Below are 18,044 nucleotides of genomic sequence, written 5' to 3'. Positions count from 1 at the left end.
CTCCGTACCAAGCACAATATATAGAAGTAGCTGTCTCAGTCCACCTGCACGTCAACAAAGAAGAGGTGGCTTATGCACCACCGTTTGATCCACCCCCTTCCCGCAGTCTAAATCATGTCTCACCCTTGAATTTGTCTATTTGTCTCATAGGTCAAAGACTTAATAACCGAGCTCGCGCCTGTTGGGCGATCATTCTTCCGCTATTCCGCTCGTTCTGGTTCCCTCACGTGAGTTTGCTCGTAATCAGTCAGAGAGCTGGCCGAAGTCGACCACACCTCGGTAGATTCTTAAAATAACAATGCGCCCTAGCAATCAAGGCTCGCTGGACGTTGTCCCTGCTAACATACGGATTGTTAGAGAAATAGATCGTTCCGATGCGTCTTCAGTTTTTGAGATAGAACTCGAAGGGCAGAAATATGCTATGAAACTTGTAAATAGTCTCAGCTACTTGCTCTTTGCTTGTTACTAACGACTTAGTTTCACGACAACGGGGATCTAGGATTTGCCGAGAATGGCCGAGACCTGAATCGATTCCGCTGCGAACTAAACGCCTATATGAATCTTTAGGAACACGGTGTCTGCGAGAGGGGATTCGTCCCATACTTCTACGGCTATATTGATCGAATCGACCCTACCGCGTTCTATCTAGCTTTTCAACATTTCGCGCACGATAAATATTACCCTAGAGCAATACTACTCGAATATCTTCCGAATGCCCAAAGTTTGAATTGCGAAAACTATTTTGAGGCGTGTTATCATAAAGCAATAGAGGGTATAAAGCAGATACACGCTGCTCACGTTCACTACCAAGATATATACCCCAAAAATATACTCGTCGTTCTAGGCGGTCAAAAGCAGATGGTATGGGTCGATTTCGATGTCGCAACTACGTTTTTGATTGAGGGTCCAGATGAACAGCGGTTGAGTGAAGAAGAAGATACGATTGTTGCAGAGTTTGGGGAACTTTTGGTTTGTCTAGCTCTAGCTCTCTTCATGTGGATGAAACTAACTACTTGATTATCTAGCGAGCAGACCAAAGACAGGGGCTCTGTAAGAATACTAAGTGGTATTAGTGCATTTAAGCTAGATGAAAGGAAACCATTGAAGGTTGAACTATGCTTAATCCAAATATCACTAACAAATATATACATGCGCACCATGAGGACCTCTTCTAGGATCTATAATTCACCTTCCAGACTCGTAGTTGTCTGACCACCTTTGAATTTCTTCGACAAAATGACGAGCCACACTAACTATCTCGCCCTGGTTGACAAAGAAGTTCGGGTCTTGATCCTTGTGTATTTGCTTGAGATCCGCCTGAGGCCATTTGTCAAGGGGATATCACATGCCTTCTTGATGTTATCTTGCAGTCGAAGGGCTAAGTCAATTGGCACCTACCACTGATATGTATACCCGTTCCTCGAAGATTCTACGTGATTAGGTCGATCGTGATGGATGATACGGCCAGTATGATGGATAGTCTGAGGGACTTGATGTCAGACCAATCATGCAAACTGTTGACATCAGGATTTACCCCGAGAAAGTATTAGAGACCCCAAGAGTATTAGTATTCCAGACAAGACGAGAGTCCCTTCCATGATATCTATAGATATTCTCCCACTAAATCCATGCGCTGGCATGAGAATCAATAACTGCCCATTCCATGATTGGGATTATACCCTCGCCTAGCCCCAAAGACATTCGTAATTACAAAGTGTCCGTTTGTGCTTTCATACGTGGTAACCCCGGCGATACACCCAAGGATAGTATGGAAGAAACCGGGAATGACGCCGTATACGGCCCCAGCGGCAGCAGCGACATTGTAAGGGCAGATATCGTAGCCTGCAGTTTCACACCTCAGACATTAGTCATCGAGAGGTGCAACAGGAGCAGCGAAGAGAGTGCTCCCAAAGCTTTCATGGTATAAAAGAGACAGCGACTGACCTCCGTTATGTGCCATACGAGCAAACACATATCCCCCCAAGGCATCGAGCCCCAAAACAAAAAGTTGTGATTGAGCTTGCCCACCATATAGCCCCCCAGCGGCTGAAACACAAATCAAGGTTAGCGATGGAGGGCTGCAAGCGGAGTAAAAGCACTTACACTGGTATATCCCCATACATTCTCCCGAAAGGGGAATAGCAGCGACAACAGCCGCAACAAGCAAAGCGCTTGGTGCTATATAGTATATACTGTTAGAGACAATAACCAAACAGACCATAACCACCAGCTCAAGTTCTAGCTGAGCAATATCTCAGAAGATAGGGCTGCACTAACTTTCCCCAAGAACCAAATTGCTAACCTCCGCCGTTACCAGGACACAAATTCCAAAGCTACTTGCCACCAAAGCTAACAGTATCCACGCGGCTGTTGGCAAACCCGCGTACGCCGCGAATTCGACGAATGCCAACACCCCTGATTTAGTGACTCCAGCGAGAGCACCGATTTGCATTGCTCTCGCTGTCAGTGGACTCCCGTTGACATGCGCGGCAGTTGCCACTGCAGCTGGACCGGCGGCGGCGTTTGCTGCGAGGTCCAGCGCAGCTAGGGCGAAGAACGTCCATACTAAAGTAAAGGGCATAGTAAGTGTTCTGTCGATGCATGATGAGGTTGTAAGGAGGAAGTAATCCAGATCTGCTTTGAGTTTATGGGAAGGAAAAACTGGGACACACTGTTGATAGCAGGACGACTGGTATTATCCATATCCATGGTGAGGTATGTTAGCAACAATCAGCTCGAGCAGCAGTAACAATATACAAAGCCAAAATAATGGCCGGGACTGAGAATGAGAGCGGATGTCTTGATCAGAAAGTCTAAGTCCTTAACCAAGACTTGGTATATGTATAGGCAAGACCCCTATGCCGAAGGCATGCGGTCATATGGGTGATTTATTGTTGTTATAAGACTGCAAGAGCCCCAGGTCCCGTTTCTCACCGAAACAGTAAATCGATCACGAATTAGTTCCCGGCATGACCAATCAAGGGAATCATTTGCCGAGACAAAGTTTCTGGCGTTCCCTAATGAGCCCTAATTTGGCCTTAGCGGCCCCTGCAGTGAGCATCGCTCGGGCGCCACATGGGGCACCCTGAGGGCGACCCAATCCCAGTGCGATAGAGACAACCTTGGCAGGCTCAGCCGCCGCCTTTTCGTGTTGATAAGATTTTGAAGAATGGTGTTTTGGACTGGTGCGAGGGCTTCTTGGCACAATGCTACTGCTCAGCCACTTTTGTGCCCGGGCACATGCTTTTGCTCGTTTTCTTCTTCTTCGTCTCTTCGGCGTGCCAACTGAGAGAGACTCCCCGAGGAGTGTAAAAGCGATAATGGATACTTGAACCGAGACTAAATATAGAGCATCTCACCACCCCAACTCATATCGCTGTAGCATATGCCTGGAAAGTCGTTACAGCAATCATTGTTCCATGCAGGATGAACTCGACAGCCTGTGTCATCGAGGCTAACCCCGATGTATCTGGGGTCGGGGTAAGTCTCATCTCATGTGCCATCATTATCATCCTGTCGCCATTTAACTCACTATCTTGAACAAAAGAACCCCCAAGCTAAATCATCGTCCACAGATTCGTATATCGATCTACGCCCTCTGCCTGGGCGGGTCGATAGTCAACTATCTACTCCGCGTATTTGCCCCAGGCGAAGACCAAGAGGAGTTCTCGAGAGGGGTTTCCTCCGCTCTGGGCTTGCAAGGCCTAGCCCTCCTTTGCACAGCAATTTACCAGACAGTTCGGGGCGAGCTGACCCTCTTCCACGCGATATGTGTCGTGCACCTTCTCGCCATACTTGGCATGGACATGGTGAGCAAAGGCCGGTATTCAGGACTCGGCCCATGGCGACTGTATTTCTTCTCCGCAATCCAGGTCCTCGTTTTGGCGGCTTTCCTCGCTTTGAACGTCTATGTTTGGGTGACGGCGCCGCAATTTGGCAGCCAGCCCCAGTGCAACAAGAATACGGTGTATGTGGTCTTTGGCGTTAGCATCAACGCCACTTCTCCTGTATTCCGGTATATCATCCTCGGGACGTTGGGTGCGATTGTGGCTGGTTATGTTCTTACTTTCACATGTATGTTGCCGTGTTGGTGTGGGTATGTTGTGTACCGGAGACGGCATCCCGACGCTGGAAACAGGACTGAGGGTCAGAAGAGAGGTTGGATGAATTGGTTTGTGCAGGTTAACCATCCTGTTTACCAGGATCGTCGTGGGCCACCTGAGAGGCTGTATGGCCAGGCGCTACTCAACTTTACGTTGAACAAGGTCGCGTACTGTTCATTCTGCATATATTTGATTGTCTCGCTGGAACAGACTATCCATCGCAATAACCTTGACCCCGAAGAGGAAGGATGGACATTTGGACAGGTTATTGCAATTTTCTTGTTGCTGGGTGTCGCTAATGAGCTGCTTAATGTTCTTCTTGCGAGTTGGGATAGGAGGCAAGCTGAAAGTTCTCAGCAGCTGGTGCAGTTTAGGCCGGGCACAGGGAACACGGTGCATTCCTTATCTTCTTGATATATGCATGTCCATAGCTATAACGACTTTTAGATAGTGCAACGCCGTGCAGCAAGGCGCTCACACGCTGATGTCTGAAGTTGCCATGAAGCCATGTTTCGGGCCATCCATATGAGTGTTCCTTGGAAATTGCCGCGATCTCCGACCCTGCCTCTGCCTGTACGTCTAAATGGTTATGGTTAGTATAGGAGAGGTGAAAACTTCGAAGCCTGCTGGTAAATGATAATTGCTTGTATACTGCCAATGGAAGGTTTGTTAGAGCTAGAGTCCGAACGTGCGTAAGGATGGAGGGAAGTCTCATTTTCCGAGATCGGAGTGACCCTGCAAGTATGACCGCTCCGCCTAGGATGGAAGGCCTGTGATCAAGGAATAAATCCGTTGTATGAGACCAATTAATTTGTACAGGACAGGATATATTCTATTTACAAACCCGAGTGGTTTAAGTCTAAGCATGAAACATCATAGCCAAGAAGCGTCAAGCTGGCAGCCCACTAAATGGTAGGTAAACATCTAAGCAGTTTGCCCTCACTTCATAGTACTGTCAACTAGCTCGCGGTAGATCTTCTTGAGATCAGCGATATCAGCGTTGAGTTCGTCAACCTGCTCGCTCTTTTCGCCCAGCATCTCAAGAGTGGTCTGGTAGCGCTGATCAAGGTCTTCGAGTTCAGCTTCGAGTTCCTGCACACGGGAATCCGAAAGCTGCTTCTCTTCGAGCTCGCGCATGAGATCAACAACTTGTTGCCGGGCTTCGTCGCGCTGTGTGGTCACACGGGCAAGCTCGTCCTTAGATCCGGCGCGCTCGCTCTCAAGGCGGCGGACTGTGGCACTCATGCGCTCGACCAGCTGCACAGAAGGGCCGGCGCCGACAGTTGACTCGGATATTATGTCGTTGATACCGCGCGGTGGATGTGCTTGGGTACCGCCGTAGGCTGAAGGAGTGGCAGGAGTACCAGAATCTTCGAAATACTCGTCCGGCTCAAAGGTGATGGAGGGCGCTGCCATGAGTGAGGGATTCGTGTTGATGTGTGGCGGAGAAAGCGTAGCTTGGGTGATTGAGGCAGGGTAGGAGTTTTGTCGAGGCGGCGTGCCAATCTCCGGTGAGGCGAAAGCCATAGTAGATGAGCGCCGGCTAGGAGGGCGGCATTCCGGCTGCCCTGGGGTCATGGCGTCGAGGGTACTCGATCGCCGTAGAGATGCAACGGGTGATACTCCGCGCAGTTGCGACGGGGAGTTCACCTGCTCTCTCCACTTGGCCCGCTCCTCCTCGAGCTTCTGCGCCCACGTTGTGTCGCATGTTTTCTTCTGCTCGGCCATGTCCTTTTGCGTTGAGGCAAGGTCATCTGCCGCTTTCTCGAGTTTTTGTTGAAGCTTCTGCAGCTCTTCCATGCGTTCCTCTAGCCTGCTGCTCAAATCGTGCTCAGCTTCTTTGGCGTTATCTAGTTCCTCTTCGAACTTCTTTAACTTGTGGTTCTACATTCCCGTTGGTTAATCTTGGGGTACACTGAGGCATTGATTTTGAGGTCTTACCATCTCTCGAATCTTCTTCCGAAGGTCGATCTCACGTCGACCAGCATCATCGCGTTCTTTCTCCACACTAGCCAGGCGTGAGAGCAAAGAGCCCTCTAGTGTATGCCAGTTTTCACTAGCAGCAGCATATTGAGTTTGCAGGGTCTCGATCTGACGAAGAAGTTTGGCCTGCGTCTCTCCTGTTGCCCCCGATGAAGCTTCCTCTGCGCGGGAGCGAAGACTCTCCATCTTGCTTTCCAAGACAGACTGTTCGCCTTTCAATTCAGCCTCGAGCATTCGGGCTCTTTCTTTCTCTTGGTCAATCTTCTCCTTCAACTCGGTAATTTCCCTCTTGGATCTTTCTTCACTAATGTCGTGCTCAATCTTCAGGTTGCATAGCTCCTCGTCTAGCTCCCTCGCCCGTTGCTTCTCTAGCTCTAGAGCGTCAGAGTTCGCCTTTGTCTCGGCGGCTTCGGCGCGGGAAACAGCCCGACTCAATTGCGATTTTATGTCTTGGACAGTCTGACTGAGCGCATTGCGTTCATTCGTAACAGCTTCCAAGTCTTTAGTCGACTTCGTTTGGGATGACAAAGACTCGGTTGCCCTCTTCTCTGCGGCCTCTGCCCGCTTGGCTCTTGCTTCGGAGTTGGCCAAGTCCCGCTCAAGCTTGTCCGTCTTTCTCTTCATTTCAGCCTGAGATTTGGTGTGTTCGGTAAGTTGCTGACGCAATTTCTTGATCACCGTGCGGTGGTCCATCTCCGACTTGGACAGCTTCTGCCCTTCTTCAAGGAGCAATGCGATCTTCTCATCTTTCTCCAGGAGTTGCTTTTGCGTACTCCCTGGGGTAGCACTCGCCGCAGCATTTTTAGCCGATTCCGCAGCATCCTTAGCGAGGTATTTCAATTTCGACTGCAACGCGTCAATACGTTCAATATAACCATGCATCTCTTCTTGCCATTGAGACTCGGCAGTTTTACGCTCAGCCCGCAAGCGAGCGATATCTGGGTTTTCGCCCTCCTCGGGCACCTCTGATGGCGATTCAACGCTAACCCGCGGACTATCACCCGAATCAAGATCATTCAGTACCGAATCGCGCTGCGAATCTGACGTTTCTTGACTAGCTTTGGCTGAGTCGATTGATGGTTGAACCACATCTACGGATGTCCTGGGCGCGGAGTCTGTGACACTGATCTCCGTTGAAACACGCGGTGATACCCCGGAGTCGTAGCTTATTCTCGGTGAGGCCAACTTAGCTGGGTTGCTGTCATCATTCGACTGAGGAGCCTTGGGGTCTTCCACCGCACTATTCACCGATGCAACGCTGGAATCCATGTCCATACTCGACCGAGCCCCATTGCTAGGTACTGGACTAGCAGGCAGCGATGAGACTCGGCTCTGTGGAGACTTGGAAGATAGACTTGAGGTATTTTGCTTTACCATAGCTCGGGCTAGACGTTCCTGAAGTCGGTCATTTCTTCGCGCGGTCGATGAACTGCGGGAAACCGCTGAAAGATGTTAGCCAGTACTACAGGTCGCGTACGTGTTGTGGGTCTCATACAAGGAACAGGAGCCTTTGTCGGTGGTGCTTCTCCGCCCTGGGTTTCAGTGGGCTTTGCAGTAGAGTTGGATTGGTTTCCTCTCCTCATCCATCAAGATGTGATCCAGCCGAGACTCGACGCCGGCTACTGCTTGCTGGAAAAAAGAACCCACCCCCCATTTTGGCTTTTGCGTCTGCGAGTTTTGCGCCATCGTGGCAGAGTTACTGTATTGGAAATTGCGATCAGGCTACTAAGCGGCAAATGCCTCGTGTCGCATTCGCATGGATTCGGTGGGGGCTGCGCTCGGACGTCGACTTGGATTATCGTGGGGACGTTTCAGAACCAATTCGACGCCAACTATTGCTGGATGTGTCGATGCTTAGGCGGCAATGGCAAGCACTTGCTGTGAGGGCGAAACGAGAGAGACTGGTAGGATTTGAGCCGAATTCGAGGTACTAGGCTGAAACCCGAACAAAGATTAAGGCGCTGGACCGATAAGACAGTGAACGCGAGGCAAATGATCGGCAAGGGAAGACCTATAGAAACAAAAAAGACGATAGAGAAATAGGAAGCGAGAATCAAAATAGAGAACAGAAATCAGAAGTTGAGGCTATGCGTTGAGATACCGTCGGTCTTGGCACAGGCTTCCGTCATCCCCAAGCTCCCCCGTCTCTCTGGACACAACTCCAATTTGTATCGTCCACAGCCAGCGACACTCGTTTTCTGGCTTCAAGTTCCTCCAGATTATACTCACAATGTCGCTGGAGCCACCCACTTACCTCAGTTCCCTCCAGAATAACATTCGAGCTCGGCCAATTCCATGGGAGGGTGCCGTCCGAGCGGGCAACATCACCGATGACCACCTGAAGAAGATCAAGGCGGTGGACAAGGTGCGCAAGGATCAACGCCGCCAAACGATAGAAGGAGATCTTGCTGCATACACAGGTCTGTTGGCTGGTGGTGCACAGGGAAAGAGTGTCTTGGACTCGGCCTCTCGAAGGACCGATATCGTGCAGTATATACTGGTGCTGGCCTCGGACTTGATTCAAGGTATATGCTGTGGCTGAGCTGAAGCCCCGAGGAAACACGCTGAACTGATGTTTAACAGATGTACCTTCTTTGGCCAGCTCGCTTGTTTCTCACCCAGAACCGTACAAGCCGTTCCTACCGTTCCTGCAGCATTCGACAAACGCCGAAGACCCCATCCCTCTGCTCACGTCCACCTTCCTCACGGCGCTCGTATCGCACAGTCTCGTTGCTTCATCCAAACCTGCACCGCGCGACAATGAAGCTCTCCCACAGCTCTACACCTATCTCTCTACCTTAACCAAGAACCAGGACAGTGGGCTCCAGGACATTGGTGTCCAAGGATTCTCAGAGCTGTTGAGAACTAGCCGAGCTCGAGAGATCTTTTGGGCGCAACGTCAAGAGACCCTGGCCCCCTTGATCGACACTCTTCGAGCTGCGGCTGGGGCTAAAGACAACGTCGGCAACGCTAGCACACTGGGAAGCAGCAGTCGCAGCGTCGAGCCTGGTCTCGCCGGTGGTGTTGGACTTCAGCTTCTATATCGGGTGCTCCTTGTTCTGTGGCAGCTTGCATTCGAGGGCGCACTCGTTGGCGATGAACTTCAAGAGTAAGTGATGTGACAACCAGGCGATCGCTTTATACTCTGAGCGGCTACTGACTCCACTTAGGAACTATGAAATTATCCAACTCTACATCCACCTTCTGCGTCTCTCACCGAAAGAAAAGACCACCCGCTTGCTTGTTGCAACTTTGTACAATCTTTGCTCCAGCAACCGGACCACTCTGCTACCCATCGCCGTGTTCCTTCGACTCCCCGCCCTCCTGACCAACTTGTCTGGTCGTCATCTGACCGACCCCGACCTGCTTGAGGATCTCAACGCGCTCTCTTCCATGTTGGAGGAGTATACCAAGACACAGACCACCTTTGACGAATATGCCGCCGAAGTCCAGACGGGCCACCTGCGCTGGTCGCCCCCTCACAAGAACCCGACCTTCTGGAAAGACAACGCTCGACGAATCGTAGAGGAGTCGAACGGTGCTTTGCCCAAGAAACTAGCTGAAATTCTGTCTAAGAGTTGGGATAACGACAAGCAGGTGCTGGCTATTGCTTGCAGCGACGTAGGGCACTTAGTGAAGGAGGTTCCCGAACGCCGTGGGCAGTTGGAGCGACTGGGCCTAAAGACGCGGGTGATGGAATTGATGGTTGATCAAGATGAATCGGTACGGTGGGAGAGCTTGCATGCGGTCGGCGAGTGGCTTCGATATACCTTTGAGGGCTGATTGATCCCTTAAAGAGGATTTGATATGTTGATGGCTTTCCGGGATGAACATATACTCTGGTTGGCATGTACTGTGTATTTTCTTGCCATAGCGCATACTCGCTTTGTCTCTTTTTTTTTTCGGTGGGATATTAGAATCATACTCAAATGTGAAATCCATGGCCCCTAGATTTTGATATTCCCATACTCCAAATGGTGGATCTTGGGATCGACCGCTAAATGCCCCAAGATGTGCAACGGTGCAAGGCAGAACACGACTCCTCTATTTCTCTATAGAAACCTAATATAATAACCTTCAATAATTTCAACCCCTATTGCTGTTCCCCGGATTTTATTTATATTGCCACGCGGGCGGTTATATCCGGGGTGCCCCCGCAGGAATTCTTCGCCGAGAACATCATCCCACCAACCCACAGCACCCATGTCGAGATCCTTCACAGGCTGCAAGAGATGTAAGGCACGCCGACAAAAATGTGACGAGCAGAGACCGAACTGCGGTCGCTGCCAGACTGCCGGCGAGCAATGCCAATATGCAATGCAGTTGCAGTGGGGTGGGCGGGCGTTCTCGCGATCCCGGTTTGGTGCTTGCGTCGGGACAGGAGGCATGCAGAGACTCGGTATGTACATTATACCAGAGAGGGCTTGTACATAGTTCTGACCATTATAGAATATTCACCAGGGGAGTTCATCTACACCACCAAGACGGCGGTGCAGCCAGCCAGCGCCAGTACCGGATCAGATCTCACTCTGTCGCAACCCGTCGATCCCTTCTCGTCCTTGTCGTCCAGTCAAAAGGCCCTGTTGCACCATTTTATCAACGATGCTTCACAGATTACGGCGTGTCATTCGGGAATGCAACAGGACATATGTCGCATGTTAATCCCAATGGCGCTTCAGACTCCCTCATTACTGTACGCTACCACCGCCCTATCCGCGATCCATATCCAAGCCCTACACAACCAGTCTGAGAGCGTAAAATCAGCACCGGATATTGCCCGGTTAATGGCTCTCAGTCTCGAACATTTCCGAACAGAGCTGCAGAATCCCTCATCGAAGGACCCCGAGGCGCTGGTGGCGACGGCTCGGACGCTCTGCCTAGCTGAGATCCATTCCGGGGCGATAAACCCGAACTCATGGAGAGCACATATTGACGGGGCGAGAGCATTGATGAGGGCATCGGATGCCGCTGGGGAGGATTCCTTGCGGTCTACAAGCGGCTTCCGGCGGTATTTGGATCGTTGGTACTGGTCGATCGTGTCGCTTACGGCACTGACGGGCAATGGTCCACCTATTGGAGATATCTCGGACTTTGCCTCCTCTGATTTGATGGGGCTGGGCGGGTCTACTGATTATCTAGATGATTATTGGGGATTCAGTGTCGACCTTGCGGCTGTCTTTAGGCAGATCGGCGCCGCCGCCTGGCGAAGCCACGAAGTCGAAAAGGCTACTCAGGGCTTTGTCGCAGGAGAAGTTGATGCCAGTGTTGAAGATGATGCTGCGTCTTTGGAGTCCGCAGTTCGACAACTCATGGATCGTGACTCAACCACGCAGCCCTCGTTTTACCCTAGTGCCGCAAAAAGCTTATCTGCGGAGAGCGCACAGCAGCTCCTACTCTGCAACGAGGCATTCCAACACAGTGCGCTTATTCAGATCCACCGACGACTTCGAAAAACGCCATCTATGTCGCCAGAAGTGCAGCAGTCGGTCCAACGTATCCTGGAATGCACCGCGCAGATTGGGCCATCATCGGGTCTCTCGCCTTGGGTGATGTTGACGACACCGATTTTTATTGCGGGCTGCGAGGCGCGCGGTCAAGATCGAGATACGGTCCGACAACTGCTGTCGTCCTTGCATGACACTATTCGCGTTCCGAACGTTCTTCAATCATTGAAATTCCTCGAGCAGTATTGGGCTAATCAGCTGAGTGAGGAAGAAGACTGGAGCCATTTCCTCGGTAAGAATCGTTCTTGGTCATTCCGTTGTTCATGCTAACATCTCCAAGAACGAATGCAGTTCGATTTCATCCCTTACTAGGGATACCAGCTGGCGGGAGCCTGTTATGCCTGATGTGCAATGATTCATGTTTTGAGTTCTGGTTGTATATATTATCTTCTTTTGATACACTATAACTTTCCGTGTCAACAAGTCGGTGTTGGTAGGGGTTTTGGCGTGCGTGTGTACCTATTTAAGCCCGGGCGCTTGGAAGTGGTGAATGGTAAATATTTCTTATATTTCTTTTTAGCAAGTGCAAAATGCTTTCTCCGTTTGAATCTAACACTTTTCTTCTCACCTATATTCAAATGTCTAACTCTCGAGTAATAGTCCGACCAAGGAATTGAGACGAAAGACGCCAGGGATATACGAAGACGGAGCTAAGCAGGAGATATAATGGCGGACCTAAGCGGCTAATCTCCGAACATAACGACATAGCGAATTTGCAAATGATGCGATGAGTCAAAATGATGAACATGTCATTTTTCCAACGTTAATTCCCGTTATAGGTTAGAGTATATGGCATAACGTAAGGCTATACGAGTCGGAGTAGGGTGAATTCATCTAAGAAACCCTGGGATGGCGTTGATGGGGGATTCTGATTGGCGCAGACTCGAATCCATCGACCCAGGGATCGTATAATATCTGATTATCGATCAATGGATTCCTTTGAAATCAGGTTGATTCCTAATATTACTCGGAGTTTAGCTATTATTCAACCGATTTGAAATGGATATGTAGTTTATAGCATTGTGGAGGTATATATAGGCTACTCCACCTCTTAATACAAGCTTAATTTTGATAGTATCTCATCCAATTCAGCTATAACAACCTAAGGGTTATCTTTCTTATCCAAATGGCATCTATCATTCGAGATGCCCCATTCGGGCAGCTTGTTCGTCTGTTGACGAACAATAAATACTTCCAATATCCCGAAGAAAAGCCTGACTTCAAGCTTCCCGACACATGGCTCCAATTGTTGAACTCCAATGGAGACGAGGACGACGAAAAGAAGGCCATCCAACAAGACTCCAACAGAAGCCCTGAAGATAGTGAGCCCCTAAGCCGGGCGTCGACTCAAGCATCCATAGAATTCACCGAAGCTCGCCTTGAGGCCGACGAACAACATGAAATCGAGAAAATAAAATCCATCCCCATCGCCCCCAAGAAAACAAAAGATGGTTCCATCCTTGTTGATTGGTACTATACCGATGATTTGGAGAACCCACACAACTGGTCCAATGGCAAGCGCGCTTTCATTACTATTTTGATCTGTCTATACACCTTCGTCGTGTATACCACTTCTGCGATCTACACCTCCTCAACACAGGGTGTCATGAAGGAGTTCGGCGTGAGCACCTTGGTCGCTACTTTGGGATTGTCACTTTATGTTCTGGGGTATGGCACCGGGCCATTGGTCTTCTCTCCACTGAGTGAGATCCCCGTGATTGGACGCAATCCAGTCTATATCATCACGATGTTCCTCTTCGTGATCATCTCCATCCCAACAGCCTTTGTGGGCAACTTCGCCGGTCTGATGGTGCTGCGCTTTCTGCAAGGATTCTTCGGCTCGCCCTGTCTAGCATCTGGAGGTGCTTCCATCGGAGACATGTATAGCCTAATGAACCTGCCTTTTGCCATGATGGCTTGGGTTGCTGCAGCCTACTGTGGACGTAAGCTTCCCCTTCCCTCTTTATCTACACGCAATATCCGTCCATCTACTAACAAAACTCTACAGCCGCCCTCGGCCCTCTCCTCAGCGGCTTCGCCGTCCCCGTCAAAGGCTGGCGCTGGTCCCTCTTCGAATCAATCTGGGCCTCCGCCCCAGTCTTCATCCTGATGTTCATGTTCCTCCCAGAAACCAGCAGCGCAACAATCCTCCTCCGCCGCGCCGCCCGTCTCCGCAAAATCCACAATACCAACCGCTTCATGTCGCAGTCCGAGCTCGACCAGCGAAACATGCGTGTTTCAGACATCGCCGTCGACGCCCTAATCAAGCCTATGGAAATCACCATCAAGGATCCCGCCGTCCTCTTCGTGCAAATCTACACAGCCATCATCTACGGCATCTACTACTCCTTCTTCGAGGTCTTCCCTCTGGTCTACCCAGTCGACTACAACATGAACCTCGGCCAGATCGGTCTGGTCTTCCTGTGTGTGCTGGTTTCATGCATTATCGGGATTGCCGTCTACGCCAGCTACATCCACTTCTGGATGAACCGGCGCATCCGTCGCTTCGGCTTCCCTGTAAATGAGAAGCTTCTTATCCCCGCGCTGCCTGCTTCCTTTGGTCCTCTCATTGGTCTTTTCCTTTTTGCTTGGACTGCGCGTGCGTCTATCCATTGGATCGCGCCTACCATTGGTATTACCATCTATGGTGCTACGGTTTTCATCGTCATGCAGTGCATCTTCATGTACATCCCGCTCACCTACCCCAAGTACGCGGCTAGTCTGTTCGCGGCGAATGATTTCTTCCGCAGTGCGCTTGCTTGTGGTAGTGTGCTGTTTGCGCATCCGCTGTTTGGGAACTTGGGTGTTGCTCGGGGTGTCAGTCTTCTTGGTGGACTGAGTGTCATTGGGATTATTGGTATCTGGTTGCTTTACTTCTATGGTGGCAGGCTTCGTGCTTTGAGCAAGTTTGCTATCTCGGATCCGGTGGAATGAGTCTGATCTCTTGGTTGTCTGTTTTTGATTCTTAATAAGTTGCAGGATATTTGTTGATGGCGGTATAAGGAATAATGTTGAGAAAGACGAGTAGGCAAAGAGCGGCGTTATATTTAGCGACCAACGTGCAATTGTCATGAATAACGAAAATATTAATATTAATCTGAGATCTCCTTGTCCCTTGAATAATTGTACTTTCTGAGATATCGCTTGAGGAGACGGGGATGCATTTGGGTCTTTTCTGGGCCCCGTGCGGAAAGACAACAACTGGTTGATTCTGTGCACTTGGTTACAATAGCTGAGTGCTACCTAGGTTTTCTAGGCAGCACTTGAAACGTTAGTGCTACTAGCACCTCACCTAGCTCGCACGTGGGACGTCTACCCATATCATGTGGTAATCTGCTTCGGAGAATAATAAATACGATGTTTTATATGTGGAATGGGATTCTCAACGCTTGAGCTAAGTTAACCGTATTGTTTCTTCTATGGGTGTAGGAAGGGGTCGAAAAATGGATAGCTTCGAAATGATATTTCTAGAAAAATCCTTTGAGACCATTATCCACAGAGAGAAGTTATATCCTCAGGGACGTAGGGGCTCATGATATCAATCAGCTTCGAGAGGGGGACCCAGTCAAGAACACCGTGGATGCTTCGTATGGGATGGCTACTATACAAAACCCGGGCGTAGAAGGAAGCCTCATCTTTACTATCTTTCGTCTCCCTGAAAAGTAAGTTGTTAGAGAAATCCAGCATATCAGAAAACAGCTTGACTTACCAAACTTCGAAAGCAATGTTCGACGCCATACCAGGCCAGCGAAGCGTCTCGATTCCCAAAGCACCCAGGATAGGACCGATATCCCCGTCATGGACGAAGATGTGACTGTAATCGAGTGAAGAATTCCCGTCCAGGACAGCTTGCAGACGAGAGATGATCTCGCCAATAAACAAGCCCTCGACAACCTGAATGTACTTGACCACATCTGGGTTCGTGCGCCAGTAGTAATTCCACTCCCAATCACCAGCACGGAAGACTTCCTGAGCCATCTGCATCGTGACACAGGATGACGAATTGGTAAGACTGCAGGGCAGATCATAGCCGTTGCAGAGACGACCCTGGAAGTTATCCGCAAAGTGGTCAAAGGTACTCTGCCACGAACTCTCCGTCGCGCCCAACATAGCGCCCAGCTCCGAGCGCAACTCCTCGGTGACAGCAAGATGCTCTTTCCACTGCGTGGTAGTCTTCATACTCGATAGAGTAGAGCTGACAGCAGGGCAAGAGTATCCGCTATTGACGGTATTGACAGACGTGACCATCTGGTGCAAGGGTAGAGCTTCCTTGTGGCCAGGCCACATGCCGCGCAGGACCGCGCCAGCCGAGGCCTGGGTGAGAGCTGACTCGCTGGAGCGGAACCAGACGCGGCTGTTTGGCTTCGCGGGAATCAAGCCGAGTTTCTCGCCGTAAACGCCCCAGAGGTCCTTGCCGTGCTGATATCCGTCCTGGACTCCTCCGATGGTCATCTGCGGGTACTGACAGGTGCCGTTCACGCCGGGTGTGAAGGGGTTGCTGGGGTCCTGGTATGTCTGTGCGTACATTGGCATGGGCTGGATGCCGCTTGCGCTGTTCGGGCCTGCGTAGAGATACGGACGCACATCGTCGCAGTGATATTCTTGGTTCTAGGGAAAGGAGTTAATTTAGGGCTGAGAGTCGATTCGAGGGTTGCTTACCTCCCCACCCGGGAGAATGTTGTACGGAGTTCGCCGCTGGTGACGCTGTAGATACTCCAAATACACAAGCTTTCCCTCAGTTGACCCATTGGCTAGAGCTTCAGGGAGCTCGTATTCCTCTGAACGAGGATGCGGCATGGAGCAGTAGTCATAGGTGCCGTAGGGGTTGCCTCCGGTCGGACCATTGGTTGGAGCTTCGTAAATACCCCCATATGTCTCAATTGAGCTGTTGCTGATGTATGATGTATCATTCAGCTTTGGGGGATAGAAGGAGTCCCCCGGGGTTTGAGCCAGCGCCGAGGCCGCGGAAAGCAAGACGAGACTGCGCATGACGGGGATAGGTTTGAGAGAGAAAAACCAGCTCTGTCGAAGACCTTCGAAGATGTATATCTCTGAAGTAATTGCCAATGACCCCAGGATGAGAAACAAAATGAAGCTCCACCGCAGTCGAGCCAGTCGCGATTGACAATCGGTGCACGTGTCGAGCCAAGGGAGCGTGCCAGCAGCCATGTGGCTTTACATAGTAATAGCCAACTCGAGGCTAAACTATTCTCAACATCGGATGTGGTTTACATATGTCGTATGTCGTATGTTGTATGTATGTAGTTGAGGGACAGCGACGGTCCATAAGTTTGAGCACCCCTATTCTGCCGGCTTTATTTCCACCAATAAAATCACTACAATTATTGTCGGTATGACAGTATAAAGCTATTTAAGTAGGCGGTATGGCGTTTAGGAAGGCGGTAGCCAAAAGGGGCGCCCAAACTTATGGACCGTCACTGTAAGCTTGAAGTAACCTAGTAGGCAGATTCATCGTCGTCCTCTTGCGGGGTGCTTTGTAACCGAGAAAACAGCTCCAGTTCCATGCGCTCAGCCGGAAATGGGCCTTGGAGGATTTCTTTCACCATATCAGTGCCGGGGGGAAAATCGTGCTCGAAGATGGGCTCGCCAGCCTCTTTCATATTGGCAAGCACAGACTGGCGGAAATGCCAACGAAGCAAGTCATCTGCGACACGGTCGGGGTTGTTCGGATTTAGGCACACGATGTCGAGTACTCGACCATCAGCCTGCCAGTTATTTTGAGCAAAATCTGTGATTTTGTAACAATCCTAAACATATAGAGATTAGATGCATCGCTTACCTCATAGTAACTTTCCAAGGTTACTTACGTCGGGATTAACGGAAATGAGAAAGCTATCAAATAGCCTGTGTACCGATGACGAGACTAACATGCCATTTTGCACTGAGTTGATTGGATTTCGTCCGGGACGCGTAATAAGACGGTCGAAGTTACATTGGCGCCAGAGTTCCCGGCGCTCCAATGGGAAAATATGCGCGGCCTCGAAGCCGGTCCACATACCCTCACTTGCGCCATTGTTCACCACTCCAGTCAAAACGCATTTTCCGTCTCGCGCGCGTACAGAATCTCGAAAGGAGTTCTCTCGGCTACTTCGGCTACGTGAGTAGACTCGTCGCACGAAATTCTCTTCGGTCAGTCTGATACCACCTAATAAAGTTAGCCTAGTTCCTCATTGTTTCATTAGACTCACCTCGAGGGCAAAAGATATCATAATCCCCTTCGGCTAAGCGATCAGTGTTCATCGGCATTCGTTGTCCGGTCCCTCTGTGGTCGATTGAAATTATTCCATCGGCTTCGAGTAAGACATCCATCAGCATGTGGAAAAAATTAGCGTTTGTGATAGATCCATTCTGTCGGACACCGCCGAGATGAGCACCCGTTAAACCGTCGTAAAAGTTCACATTTCGTCGAGGGCGAGACATCTTGGCAGTGGAG

General features: G+C 50.2%; 9 protein-coding genes across 9 annotated transcripts; 5 read left to right on the top strand and 4 right to left on the bottom strand.

The window, feature by feature from the left end:
* Window positions 1–298: 298 nt before the first annotated feature.
* N7525_011020 (uncharacterized protein) lies at window positions 299–1,017 on the top strand (the record flags this gene model as incomplete). The annotated part of the gene is made up of 2 exons (XM_061215317.1): window positions 299–430; window positions 568–1,017. 2 exons carry the CDS (start codon window positions 299–301, stop codon window positions 1,015–1,017), a joined length of 582 nt encoding a protein of 193 aa, XP_061067829.1.
* Window positions 1,018–1,864: 847 nt separating this feature from the next.
* Window positions 1,865–2,709, bottom strand: N7525_011019 (uncharacterized protein; the record flags this gene model as incomplete). The annotated part of the gene is made up of 4 exons (XM_002560748.1): window positions 1,865–2,046; window positions 2,104–2,178; window positions 2,278–2,565; window positions 2,673–2,709. The coding sequence occupies 4 exons, from the start codon at window positions 2,707–2,709 to the stop codon at window positions 1,865–1,867; spliced, it is 582 nt and encodes a 193-aa protein (XP_002560794.1).
* Window positions 2,710–3,426: 717 nt separating this feature from the next.
* Window positions 3,427–4,517, top strand: N7525_011018 (uncharacterized protein; the record flags this gene model as incomplete). Its single annotated transcript, XM_002560749.1, has 2 exons — window positions 3,427–3,480; window positions 3,576–4,517. 2 exons carry the CDS (start codon window positions 3,427–3,429, stop codon window positions 4,515–4,517), a joined length of 996 nt encoding a protein of 331 aa, XP_002560795.1.
* A 525-nt stretch (window positions 4,518–5,042) lies between these two features.
* N7525_011017 (M protein repeat protein) lies at window positions 5,043–7,772 on the bottom strand (the record flags this gene model as incomplete). Its single annotated transcript, XM_061215316.1, has 4 exons — window positions 5,043–5,987; window positions 6,045–7,528; window positions 7,582–7,633; window positions 7,734–7,772. 4 exons carry the CDS (start codon window positions 7,770–7,772, stop codon window positions 5,043–5,045), a joined length of 2,520 nt encoding a protein of 839 aa, XP_061067828.1.
* A 544-nt stretch (window positions 7,773–8,316) lies between these two features.
* On the top strand, window positions 8,317–9,869 carry N7525_011016 (H(+)-transporting V1 sector ATPase subunit H; the record flags this gene model as incomplete). The annotated part of the gene is made up of 3 exons (XM_002560751.1): window positions 8,317–8,611; window positions 8,670–9,195; window positions 9,257–9,869. The coding sequence occupies 3 exons, from the start codon at window positions 8,317–8,319 to the stop codon at window positions 9,867–9,869; spliced, it is 1,434 nt and encodes a 477-aa protein (XP_002560797.1).
* Window positions 9,870–10,289: 420 nt separating this feature from the next.
* N7525_011015 (Zn(II)2Cys6 transcription factor) lies at window positions 10,290–11,860 on the top strand (the record flags this gene model as incomplete). Its single annotated transcript, XM_002560752.2, has 2 exons — window positions 10,290–10,485; window positions 10,536–11,860. The coding sequence occupies 2 exons, from the start codon at window positions 10,290–10,292 to the stop codon at window positions 11,858–11,860; spliced, it is 1,521 nt and encodes a 506-aa protein (XP_002560798.2).
* An 856-nt stretch (window positions 11,861–12,716) lies between these two features.
* N7525_011014 (MFS transporter) lies at window positions 12,717–14,524 on the top strand (the record flags this gene model as incomplete). The annotated part of the gene is made up of 2 exons (XM_002560753.1): window positions 12,717–13,533; window positions 13,599–14,524. The coding sequence occupies 2 exons, from the start codon at window positions 12,717–12,719 to the stop codon at window positions 14,522–14,524; spliced, it is 1,743 nt and encodes a 580-aa protein (XP_002560799.1).
* A 555-nt stretch (window positions 14,525–15,079) lies between these two features.
* Window positions 15,080–16,759, bottom strand: N7525_011013 (uncharacterized protein; the record flags this gene model as incomplete). The annotated part of the gene is made up of 3 exons (XM_002560754.2): window positions 15,080–15,245; window positions 15,300–16,198; window positions 16,250–16,759. 3 exons carry the CDS (start codon window positions 16,757–16,759, stop codon window positions 15,080–15,082), a joined length of 1,575 nt encoding a protein of 524 aa, XP_002560800.2.
* Window positions 16,760–17,046: 287 nt separating this feature from the next.
* On the bottom strand, window positions 17,047–18,031 carry N7525_011012 (HNH endonuclease signature motif containing protein; the record flags this gene model as incomplete). Its single annotated transcript, XM_002560755.2, has 3 exons — window positions 17,047–17,358; window positions 17,419–17,756; window positions 17,800–18,031. 3 exons carry the CDS (start codon window positions 18,029–18,031, stop codon window positions 17,047–17,049), a joined length of 882 nt encoding a protein of 293 aa, XP_002560801.2.
* Window positions 18,032–18,044: the final 13 nt, after the last annotated feature.

Source organism: Penicillium rubens (assembly GCF_028828025.1).
Source record: "Penicillium rubens strain IBT 27055 chromosome Unknown utg000004l_segment0_segment0, whole genome shotgun sequence".
In the NCBI taxonomy this organism is placed as follows: domain Eukaryota; kingdom Fungi; phylum Ascomycota; class Eurotiomycetes; order Eurotiales; family Aspergillaceae; genus Penicillium; species Penicillium rubens.
This window is presented reverse-complemented; position numbering and strand designations above follow the sequence as displayed.